The sequence below is a fragment of the Lissotriton helveticus genome, chromosome 5_1 (genome assembly GCF_964261635.1).
Source record: "Lissotriton helveticus chromosome 5_1, aLisHel1.1, whole genome shotgun sequence".
Classification (NCBI taxonomy): Eukaryota; Metazoa; Chordata; class Amphibia; order Caudata; family Salamandridae; genus Lissotriton; species Lissotriton helveticus.
In genome coordinates this window covers 1,717,690,651-1,717,703,832 of record NC_136065.1, presented here as the reverse complement: position 1 = coordinate 1,717,703,832, position 13,182 = coordinate 1,717,690,651, and the positions used below count along the sequence as shown (strand labels likewise).

The 13,182-nt window shown below is 41.1% G+C and overlaps 1 protein-coding gene across 1 annotated transcript in view; it reads left to right on the top strand.

The window, feature by feature from the left end:
- LOC144752791 (vasoactive intestinal polypeptide receptor-like) overlaps nucleotides 1–13,182 on the top strand; it is a gene marked incomplete at its 5' end in the record, with an annotated part of 603,698 nt that overhangs the window by 566,562 nt on the left and 23,954 nt on the right. The window contains one exon of the mRNA XM_078640644.1: nucleotides 7,750–7,791. Within this exon, the coding sequence (XP_078496770.1) occupies nucleotides 7,750–7,791 (42 nt within the window). The remainder of the gene's footprint in view (nucleotides 1–7,749; nucleotides 7,792–13,182) is intronic.

The window sequence follows — 13,182 nt, the reverse complement described above, 5'->3', positions numbered from 1 at the left end:
CTTATAGTTTTTTTAGTGAATTTCAAAGGTTTTTTAAAAAACTAATTCCTAACTATATAACTCCTGAAACCTATGGTTTTTTCAGTGAATTTCAAAGGTTTTTTTAAATGCTAATTCCTAATTATATACGGCCTGAAACCTATGGTTTTTTCAGTGAATTTCAAAGGTTTTTTAAATGCTGATTCCTAACTATATAAGGCCTGAAACCTATGGTTTTTTCAGTGAATTTAAAGGTTTTTTAAATGCTAATTCCTAACTATATAAGACCTGAAACCTATGGTTTTTTCAGTGAATTTCAAAGGTTTTTTAAATGCTAATTCCTAACTATATAAGGCCTGAAACCTATGGCTTTTTCAGTGTTTTTTAAAAAAAAATTGATTGGCTAACTGGCTTATTAAGTGTATCTTAGTGAATACATATATTAGCGAATAATGTTTAAATATTTAAATATATGCATGAGTGATGTAATATGTGACGTCACCAGCAGTGCATTTGAGGCCGTGCAAGTTATAGTGAGTCCAACTAACTATAACGTGGGAATTTCAATGGTTTTATGCGAGTAAAATTTCCAGCTAACTATAACTGGTGTGAAACCTATGGTTTTTTCAGTGAATTTCAAAGGTTTTTTAAATGCTAATTCCTAACTATAACTGGTGTGTAACCTATGGTTTTTTCAGTGAATATATATAAATATATATACAATTTCTATGGCAAAATGAAACCCCTCATTTTGTTCCTTTTCAAATTAAATGTATTAAGTGTTACCACTTTATTCCAATCAAGATGACTTCAGGTGTGCCATACTTTTGTCATAAGTAAGACTGTTAGCGTTCTAGTTGTTCTTTAGAACACTCTGGGACATTCTGTCATTGGGCTATAGTTGGGCTACATCTGGTTGATATTTGGGCTACATTTGGGCTCTTTTGTCTCTGGTGGCCATCTTGGGAGACTGCATATCAGAATTTTTTTAATGAAATATAAGAGGATTTGAGAAGTCACTCAAAATGTGCCCTAATTTTTCTTTCTTCAGCACGAATCATAATTTCTATGGCAAAATGAACCCCCTCATTTTGTTCGTTTGCAAATTAAATGTTTTAAGTGGTAACACTTTATTCCAATCAAGATGACTTCAGGTGTGCCATACTTTTGTCATAAGTAAGACTGTTAGCGCTCTAGTTGTTCTTTAGAACACTCTGGGACATTCTGTCATTGGGCTATAGTTGGGCTACATCTGGCTGATATTTGGGCTACATTTGTTTTTTTTGTCTCTGGTGGCCATCTTTGGGCTACAATGGGCTACATTGGGCTACATTTGGGCTCTAACATATATATAGCCCAATGTAGCCTAATATATATTTTTTCAAAGTTAATTTTCGTAAAAACCACTGGAGCACATATCTTGAGACATAGCAAAAGCACATCGGGCTACCAGTCCCTACAATTTTGCCAAGTTTGGTGGAAAACCATTCAGCCATTCGGGCTAAAAGTGAGTCCAACCGCCCTATGGAAATTAACATGGGGAAAACACGTTTTGGGACCCCCCTTTTATCTCGGCCCCGCTTGACGAATCCCCCCCAACCTTTCAGGGAAGGAGCGGAGCGCCGCGAGGCAAAGTTAAGGAAAATTTCAGGAAGATTCCTCAACCGGAGCCAAAGTTATTCCCAATAGAATGTTGCGATTTCCCTATGGAAAACAATCCTAACTATATATACCTACTGGCTATCGCAGAATAAATTACTCACAGAAAATCTGGGTCTCCTGTTTCTTGGCGGTGTAGCGGCTGGAGTCGAGTCCGTTTTGCTGCTTGTGGGAACCTGTGTTCATATATATATATATATATATATGCAATGTTTGGCAGTCTCCCAGCGGTAATAGACGAACCACGTGTAAGCAAAACCATTAATGTCAGCAGCGATGCCAAAGCTCTGTTGAAAACGTTGGGGAAACTTTTAAGAAATGAACTTTCTAAGTGGTGGGAAAAGAAATCCCTAGAAAAATATTGTGACTATAACCGAGTGCCCAGAGGTCTACGTGTGTTAATTGTACCAACCTACGAAAACCCAAACCCCCAAATGCTGCAGAAATGGGCTGATAACAACTTACAAGCCTCAAGGAATATGCTGCATATTCTAATTAAGTATGCGGAGTCTGACCGTGATTAACTGTTATTGTATCAATGGCCTATTGGATGCGACTGGTGAAGTTGACCTTATTGTTAAAACTAAAAAAGAAATAGAAATGCGTTTAGCTAAATATGAGGAAACAAGGAATGGAAAATCTATAAATGTGCACGTGATCGCAATGATTATGCCACAGGACGCATTTTTACCTTTGCCAAGAAATACGACAACTATAAGCGGCAGGCACTCACTGGTCAAAAGAAACAAATTACGGTAGCAGACGCTGAGCAAACGGCTTTACCAGGGGAGGTTGAATCAGATGCGGCTTCATTAACCTCTACGAGTGATTCTGATGATTCTAGACCCAGCACTTCTACAAATCAATTGGATATGACAAGTTTTTCTGTGGTGGAGGAACTGAATTTTGTAAGCGAGGACCGGAGATACTCCTTGCGTCCCCGTCATCCTCTGCCGCAGCAAGGAAAAGCACCAACAGGAAACGTTGTGAGAGGAGGCGCAAATATAAACAGATTTACGTTAAAAGGCAATGTGCGGAGAAATTGGAGGAAGTAACCAGCTCCACGGAAAACAGAGTGGTTAATCTGACTGATGCTGTGCTCACCAAAGCCGAAGAACAGTTACTTTCTCTAGGACTTACATTCTGTCCCAGGAATAACTTGTCCTATAATCAGGCACGTATAGATGTCTTTAAATTTATTCGAAAATTAAATTGATTAAATATTTCCAACTACACTCGTCTTCCAAATATAAGACAACTATGGAATCTGGGAAGGACCTTTTGGTTATCCCTTTACAAACTAGAGATATTCCGAACATACAAGTTATGTACAATCTGACTTTTGAGGATGAGTCTCAGCAAGCACCAACTGTTAGCCAAGTGATAAATGTTGCTAAAACCGCGCCAAGTCCCTTCCGCCAGAAATCCACCTTCCTGCCGCTAATGCCTAAAGATATGGTGGATGTGTTCAGCGATCGCATCATTGTGGAATTGAAAAATCTAAATAGGAAACTACAGGGGCAAAAGAGACAAATGAACTATAAAAAAGACCAATACCATATTCTCACCAAAAAATTACAGGAAAATCAGGAAATCATTGTCAAGAGTTCAGATAAAGGTTTGAACACTGTTTTATGGTCGAGGAAAGACTATTTAAACGAGGCAGATAGACACCTTTCTGATTCAACCTGTTACATGAAAAGCACAAAGACTTTGATGAGACAGAATGAAGAATTGACACGTAAAAAGATCCATAACTGGCAGCGAAAATGTTTATTAACTAAGGATGAATCGGCATTTTTAAGTGTGACTGACCCCATCACACCAGTTTTTTATTTCCTGCCGAAAGTTCATAAATTGGTCACCCCTGTCCCTGGTCGCCCTATTATATCAGCGATGGGCAGCATGAACGAAAACCTATCCAAATATGTGGATCACTTTCTCCAACCACACATGAAAGGTTTAAATTCATATTTAAAGGACACCACTGACGTTTTACCCAAAGTGAGAACTGTTGAATGGTGTGCAGATTATCTATTCATTGTAATGGACATCGAATCGCTGTATACCAGCATCCACCATGAACAGGGCATAAATGCCACTGCATTCTTCTTGGACATAAGAGATGTGAGCCTGAGAGATCATAATTTAATGCTGTTGGAAATGATTAATATCTGTCTATGCACTAACTTTTTCCAATTCCAGAACATCATATAACAGCAGCTACGTGGGGTGGCGATGGGCTCGTGATTCTCCCCTAGCTATTCATGTTTACATGTGGGCTGGTGGGAGGAGCACGTGCTCGGAGTAACCCACTGCCAGCGGTCGGGTAACATCATCCACTACTGGCGGTATATTGACGATGTCTGCATTATCTGGAAGGGTACTAGTGAGGAAGCAACTGCTTTTGTTGATGCCATTAACGTGAATAACCTTAATTTAAAATTCATTGCATCCATCTCAGGTGACTCGGCAAGGTTCCTAGATGTACAATTGTATATTGAAGCATGCACTCTCCACACTAAAATGTTTAGAAAGTCCACAGCGGGCAACTCAATTTTACATGCCCACAGTGCCCATCCTAACCATACCATTAAGAATATACCATATGGCGAATTCATTCGGATTTGCAGGATTTGCAGTGATGAGGCCACTTCTGATTTACTTCTTAAAGAATCTGTACAGAGATTCTTACAGAGAGGATATAAAAGAAAGGTTCTGGACGAAGCCCTATCTAGGGCTAAGAGTAGAAACAGAGATGATCTCCTCAAACCTCGAGTTGAGGCGCCTGTGAACCCCTCTCCAATAAAATCTGTTCGCCTGATCACTACTTTTTGTGTTCAGGCTAATACCATCCGCCGAATTTTATTCTCAGAATGGCCCATTGTCCTTACTGACAATATTTTAGGTCCGCTTATACCCAGTCAACCAGCCATCACTTTTCGACAGGCTCCCTCTATGAGGGGTGCCCTGGACAGGTCCATGCCAGAAGTTCCGGCCAAAAAAACTTGGCTATCAAAAACAGGCTTCTTCAAGTGCACGTCATGTCGTGCCTGCACGTTTGCCAAAAACAGCACCTACTATAAGACTGCTTTCAGTGACAAGGAGATTCCCATTCGTGAATACCTCACTTGTAAGTCTGAATATGTAATATACAAGCTGAAATGCACTTGCAATTTATCATACATTGGCAGCACGAAGAATTCAGTTAGCCAACGCATTCTACAACATATCGGGCTATTGTCAATTCGGACAGTAGCTACCCAGTGGCCAGGCATTTCAAATCAATTCACAATAACAAATTGAAAGATTTTGAATATACGGTCCTGGGTTCAGTCCCTAACCCCAGACGGGGTGGGAATCGGGAGAAACTGCTACGGCAAAAGGAAACTCACTTTATTTTGGCTTTAGACACTACGGCCCGAACGGGCTAAATATCAATGAGGACCTTCATAATTTTTTGTGAGTCAGTGTTATTTCCTATCATTTGATTTCTTCACCATGTAAAATGTGTGTTTTCTATATGAGCTTTGGCATTACGCTGTTGGTTTTATGCGTAATTGCATACTTATTGTGAGATGAATTGATGATGTCATACATTTGCACTTCTTTGCCATTGTTTGAATTTATTAAGTATGCTTTATTCTTTATTATATACAATTGTTTTTGCACTGCACTTTTTCAAGACACTTAAGACTGTTCTATGGGAAGTATGCAATTAGAAATGTTTTCAGACGATGCCAGTTATTTGAATTTGAGCATTTTGCTATTAATAGATATATTGTTTGTCATCTTGTACTACACTGCTACAGAGATGTGCACTTGGGCACTAGGCCTTTACTGTTTTGATGGTAAACTTTGATTAATTTTTTTAATGAAATGAATTTTGATGGCTATTTGGTATTTATACCCTATACACAGGCACTTGCCATAATTAATCAATCATGACTACATCATTATGTATTCAGCGACACGCTGTAGTTTGTGTTTCCCTATGAGAGGGTTATTTCTTTTGTAACCATACACAGTTGTTTTGTTATCTTCATGCACACTTTCAGCCTCTCGTTGTATTTTTTAAACTCGTTGGGCTTTTTAAACCATGTAGCACTTTAAATTCACAATGCCTGCTGGGGCGCGTTATGTGAGCAAGCTCCCATTGAGGAGCATTTTCACCTTGGTAATAAACGGATGGAACTGTTCACTAATGTGGGTTTGACTCTTCATTGAGGATTTTGGATTGGGTGCAGAGGTCCTTGCCTGGTGTATTCCGCCGTTCGACTGGCGGTCAGGATTTGCAGAGACATATATATATATATACATATATATATATATATATTAAACCGTCTTCTTTGGAGTAGCGTCCTTGAAACTTTGGGCTTTGTGGGGACATGTTGTAACACGGCAGCCTAACCGTGTGAGGATTGCACCATCTGTAAAAACAGAAACACAGACCTGCGTGTTTGGGAACATTCCCGAGCTGAATGGCAGCACAGAGGACTTCGGTTTTGAAACAGATGCTGAATCTCTGAAGCCCACTGGAGGGTTTAGAAATTATATTAAAATGGAAGCAAGAAATTACCTGACAAAATTACAGACCTCACTGTGAGGAATTAATGAACACTACAACTACTGGCATGCTGCTCACCTGGGAGCACTTGCAAATAGCGGAAATTTGAGTTGTGTGCTTTCCGGTTTTGCCAGTCTTCCCCCCATGATGAAGGAGCACGTTTGCTTCGAAACGCGTTGGGAAAGAAATTAATTTGGAAATGCCAGCATCTGTTTGAAATAAAAGGTTTGGTTAATCCGTCTTCTGTGGAGTAGCGTCCTTGGAGCTTTGGGCTTTGTGGGGACATATATATATATATATATATATATATATATATATACATATATATATATATATATATATATATATATATATATATTCCACCTCAATTTTCAGCGAGATTTCCCCAGCCTCTCGCAGCGGCCAGCTGGGACGGGCTCGCAACGCCCTATACAATCCTCGTATCACGATATATGAAAGAAAACGAAGTCCAGGCCACAATCCTTAGTTTAAGCGTGCATTTATTTTGCCGCAAACTCGACGCGTTTCAGAGATCTAGTCTTCTTTGTCACGAGTGCGAGTGTAGGGTTGCATAAAGTTATATATACAAATCACGTGACTCTTACGTGTAATGAAAATAAACAACAGACTCCCGCTAGTTCAATGCATGGGAGCTAGAAGACAGATTCATGGCTGGTTTACAAAAGAAATGAAATTGAGAACAAGTGCATCAAAAATCAAATCAATATGACGACATTCTGAGCATACACATGTTACGTAATGCTGCAACAAATAACATTGAAATATGAACAGGTGAAACCTGGTTAATTTCTGGCAGTGTGGTCTTAATATCTGTAGTGAAATTAGAGTCATTCCACAAACATTACAATTACGCCCCACTGGGCAATCAGAATGAAAATTGAAAAAAAATTGAAACAATTAATTAAAAAACACAAAATGCATCGATGATCAATGCCTGCAATTTCACTGACTTAAACGTTCAGTCATCTCATCTCTTATTCAGTGCTCATTCGCCATGAAAGCGTGTTCACGCCCAAGTGGGCTTTAGTCAAAATAAAGTTGTGAATGCCCGCACACATGCTGTAAAGGCAGTGTAATCTGTGGCGCTTAGGCTATATTTTGTCCACCTAAACAATTGTCCCTCAGTAAGTTGATGTGGTTCTGACCCAGTGGGCCCAAAAAGTGAAGGCCACTTGCCACTTTTGTTGCACTGCTCAATTCATTATGTGAGTTACACGTATGTATATATTTGACCTGTATTGATCACCTCTTCATAACACCACTTGATGCAAGGTTTAGCTACGCCCAGTATATAGTTCAGCTCAAGCATTCTAGAGATATATTGAATTGTCATGCCTGTTGCTTAAAAAAATCCTAAACGTTAAGATCCATTGCGAGTAAAAACATAAATGACAAAAATTTGAAAACTTTTTAATCCATCAGTACATAGGATTTTATTAGAAAAATGAAATGTGTTTGTGTGGAATGAAAAACCTCTGCTACATCTCCCTTGCTAAGTGAACAAACTTTTTTTTTCTTTGAAGGGATTTGCTGTTGCCCTGCTGTACTGTTTCCTAAATGGGGAGGTACGTTTTCTATGTTTTATAACAGCTCACTATGTTTGGAGTGTGGTTCTATAAATGAGTTTATAATTAATGTCTAGAATAATTTCACCCATCTGGTTGAAGCTGGAGTAAAGCTCTATCGCTAAATTCATGGCAAAATAAATTGCTCCTGCGGAACATGAAATGTTGTGTTTAGTTGCAAACATGTACCTATTAACTATTTGCAAATTTTACTTTTAGAGCTTGATTGAGGAACATCTGTGTTTTACATACTTGGTAAAACCTTCAATTGTGCAAGTCTTGACATTGTATTCGAATGCAGCCGCGGTCGGTAGGGGAGTACCTGCCGGGGCGGTGACGTGGAGATGGGGAGGGGCAGGGTGGGGGTTAGTAATGTATGGATAATATAGGTTTGCAGGTAAGTAAACATTTAAATAAATCAAACAAATTTTGGGCGCGCACTGCATCGGCAATGCAGTGCGCGCAACGAAATTCGTTTGATTTATTTAAATGTTTACTTACCTGCAAACCTCCATTATCCATACATTACTACCCCCCACCCTGCCCCTGCCCCTCCACACGTCACCGCCCCGGCAGGTACTCCCCTAACGACCGCAGCTGTTCGAATTTACACTGACCTTATAGAGGCTATCTAATGTTCTTTAGGTAGGTACTTTAGTATTTCTTTAAATGACAGATGTAAGCACATTTACAATATGCCTAATGCATTTGCTGATTGTTATTTTAATATTATATACTGGAACAGGACTTAGGACCCTATGATGATGAACTGAGATGCCTCAACATGGGGCTGATCACCAGTATTTTTATGTTTTAAGTAAGCATGAGCGGATTTTGCGTATTGGCAATCCGCGTATTTGCGTATTTGCGTATTTGCGTATTTCGAAAATACGCAAAATACGCGGATCCTAGCGTATTTTTTTTTGTGTGTTCGCACGGGTTTCTGCAAGTTCGCGAGGGTTTCATTGTACAAAACGCTCGCGAACGTGCAGAAACCCGTGCGAACACAATGTGCCTACTCATGGCCAAACGGACGGGGCTTCCATGCGAGTGCACATGCCTCTTGTGTGTATAAAAGGTCAGAGGCCGATCAGAGCAGCAGATGAAGATACAGAGACTCCTGGTCACAGGAACAGCACAGGGATTGTGCTCGTGAAAGTCAAGGATGCAAAGGCCTCTATCCAGCATCACAGCTGACTTTCGACGGTAGATTTGGTAAAGAAGGCACATTGCCCAGCCTCGACGACGCTCTCGATTGTTTCTGGGCTGATGAATGAGTCACTGCATTTGAGCTTCAACTAGTTCCAGCGACCATGTGTGTGTTACTATGCAATCGCGCCGAAGGGCGCAGGGGTCTCTTGAGTGTATTTTACAATGGCGCCAGCAAGCTGCCAGCGCCGTTGTAAAATAGTTACAAAGTTAGCTTGCACAGGAAGCACTTAGATAAAATAAAGCAGCACCTGCTTCGTTTTATCTAGTGGTTCCTGTGCAAGCTAACTTTGTAACTATTTTACAACGGCGCTGGCAGCTTGCTGGCGCCATTTTAAAATAGTTACATGAGTGGGGGTTCAACTTTTGAACCCGTTACATCCGCGGATTTTTTTTTCCGGATTTTGTGAAAAATACGTAAAATACGCGGATTGCGTATTCACTAAAAATCCGAAAAAATCCGCGGACGTAACGGATTTACCGCTCACACTTAGTTTTAAGGCCATTTATTTTTCAAATGCAGCTGTTTTCCTTAAAGGAAAACAGGATCCATTTTAAAAACAAAAAGAAAACGTTTCTGTTTCATTTTTTTAAGAGCAGGCAGTGGTCCATTTGACCACTGCCTGCTCTTAAAAAATATTTTTGCATGCATTCACAAAGGGTGAAGGACGGGGCCCTCTAGGACCACGCGGGTTACTTACAACCTCCTGCTATGCCTTCCCAAGAATGAAGTTGGTCAGACAGTAGAGACTACGAATAGGTATTTTATTAGCTATACTCTGCAGAGGAGTCTTTTCAGACCTGCACTCTAATATGTCTGCCAATGGACTGGCTTTCCCAGGCATAGAAGTAATAATTATACATTTCAGCAGGAGCACAAGACACACCCACCAAGTAACTTTCCAAAGAAGGCAGTGGGGCACACGAGGATGAGCTAAGAGTCTAAGGCCCGGTACACACCATCATTTTCTGACAAGGTCATTCTGTTTGTGCCTGCAGCTAAGCCAGTGGAAGCAGGCTCCATCTCATGGGTAAAGTATGTAGAAGTATAAACAATATATCTACTAGTACAGCGAGGCCCAACCTTAGGAGAACATGCACCCCAGCAGCTTTCTGCTGAAGCAAGCAGTACACACACATTCAGTCATAGTCTAATATGGATTGTGAAATACAAAATGGCCCACAGGTGTTAACTTAAGCCTGCATTCTATTAGGACAGCTCAGTGGGTTACCTACAATGTGGCAGCCTCTTCTAACTTAGCCTTACAATGCTATCCTAATATAGCACAGTGCAAGAATAACACAGTTAGGGGATTTTCAGACTAACAAGGGGAGAGCGTCCCCTGAGAACCCCTTCCCAGGATGTATGACATTACAACGCATGCTTTTACATCGCATGCTTTTACATCGCAGTTTTTACAACGCATACCATTACAACGCATAGCGCTTTGGGGTGCTGGATAGTGAATAGTTTAATTTACTATTCCAACTCCAGTCCCCGTGGACACTAGGGAAGGTGTTGGATAGTTAATTAAATCTATTCCCTATCCTAGAGCACCCCCCCAGCGCAATGCGTTGTAATGGTTTGCGTTGTAAAAGTTGCGATGTAAAAGCACTGCGTGGTAAAAGTTGCGTTGTAAAGGATGTTTCCCCCTTCCCATGACCCGTTCCCATTTGTGAATCACTTACCACCTACTTAAAGTAGGTGGTAAACTGCAAGTGTTTTGCAACCACAACTGTGGTCAGAAAACAATTGTACAATGAAGTACGACTCGCAATTAGGAAGGGACGCCCTTGGCAAGCCCCTTCCTAATAGTGAGTTGCAGACCCTATTTTGCGAGTCCATAACAGGTTACCAACTTACAAAATAGGGTGTATACATGGAGCAGACCTATTTTGCAGCCGCAAACAGGCTGATTTCCAGTTTCTGACCGCAAAGGTGGTTGTACATCTGGCACCAAGTGTCTAAAGTTCATACAAATAACTACGGTGGCCCGCGGGCATGCAGACACATGCCTGGAAGTGCCTGTAAAAATTCAGAACAAAGGGACAAACATTTTGGGGAACATTCTGGATCAAAGGTCAGTTTTATAGACATATCAGAGGAGGATAAGCCACAATACAAAAGTGAGTAAATACATGGCTTACCCAAGAAGAAACAATAAGAGCAGAGTTGAATACAGGCTGCAGTACGTTTCTCCTTCATCCTCAGACCAGTGAATAGCAATGTGTGTCCCAGTGTACCAGACACTCAAGCCTCTGTGCACAAGTTTGTGTATCTAAATGCTTCCTTTCACACACTGTCCAGTTGACCCAACTTTTGAAACAACAGTTTGAAAAGCAAATTTTCTGAATCCCACACTTAAGTACAAACCCTCAGTTTGTGCCTGATTTTCCCTTTTGCAGCACAAAATAATTTATTTCTCATTGAATCTTATATTTTTGTTGAAAAAAGTCGTATGCATATGAATAGCTATCACTAACTCTGACTCTCCCATAAATGTTGTGACTTCTATTTGGTTGGCTAAATGGTGGGTGATAGGGTGTAAATAGGGGTGGTGTGTTTGTGTGCTTGAGAGGCACACTAGGCCCAATAATAATGGTGTTGATTTCTGGCATAATGTAGGAAGTCAAGCCATCCATGGCAAAATGTAGTGAATTATTGGCATATTGTGTGTGTCTATTGTAACAATCACAAAAAGGGTACAATTGGGGATTACAGCAAGCAGTGAGCCCAGAGCGTGGGGAGGGAGGTATAACACTACATCTTCTAAGCACTTAGATAATGAGGACAAATCACTTACCAAGAACCAGAAGGGGCTCTTGAAATATTTAGATATGGGGATCCATACTCCTTTTGTTATGTTATGTTATGTTATAGGTATTTATCGTGCTCACAGCTGCTCCAGCAAAGGAGCGTCCTGGCGCTGAATATAAAAGTAACAGCATTTACCTATTGCATTCATCCGTAGCCTGCATTACATAAGAACTACAGGAGGAGGATTTGCCATCTGTTGTGAAGCAAGGGAGTGGAGATTTACTGCCTACCAAATATAGGTTAGGGCATTTAGGGCCATAAGTATGAAAAAACAAATTTGTGATTCCCAAATTGTGATTAATAGCGAATCGTATTTTGAGAATCGCAAATCGGTATGTAAACAAAAAATTGCAAATAAATCGCAGATCTTTATGCGATTACCCATTTTTGCGATTCCTTAAGTGTAAATTCACCAATTTTGCGAACTCGCAATTAAGGAATCGCAAAACAGGGAATCTGAAACTCAGGTGCAGCTTGATGACATCACAACCAGGAAGTGTGACTACCCATGCCGCACCTGAGTTCCAGAATTTAGAGTGAGAGGCTGGAAGGAGGGCTGAGTCACCAGTGCAGTGCAACACAGAGTGGAGAAATGGCTGCACAGGAGCAGCAGCAGGGTGAAAGCCAAAGAAAGAGAAAACAAAAGTTTTCAGAAAGGGAGCAGGAGGTGCTCATCCAGGAGATGGTGCAGAGCCGTGAGCTTTTATTTGTAAAAAATCCCTCAGAGTGCCGGAGAACTGGAAAAGGAGAATATGGGTGGAGCTCCAAGAAAAGGTCAATTCCATAGGCGTCACCCACTGCCGCGTCGAGGAATTGCAAAAACGCTGGCACGATATTTGCCAGCGTTCGAAGGAAAGGGTTTCTGCCAGGCTGCAGGAGGCAAAAGTTACTGGTGGAGGGACATCCCGCTTCCACGCCAATGGAGGAATTGGTGGAGGGTACTCTACTACCAGAGAGTGTGAGCGGTGTGGCTGACCTCGACAGCTCCGACCTACCAGGACCAAGACAAGGTAAGAAGTATGCCATCACACCCCTGATACCAACCTACCCCACCCCCATGAGAGACCCAGGCACACATCACAGATGCCAATCCAGTGCAGGCACACACACAACCACAGAAATGTATTATGGGTGATGTACTCACATCAAACAAACAGTGTAACAGTGAAACCCGTCTAGGCTCAAGCAGTATTTGTGTATGAGTGAAGGCATTATACAGAGAGTCAGGACCCACGCAATAAACCAAATAGTGCAATTTGTTGCATTACCAATGCAAGGCTGGACAGCAAATTAATGTGTGCATTTACGTCCACAGCACCACAAGAAACACTGGGCCAGGGGCCTGGACGGGAGGAAGAGTCCCA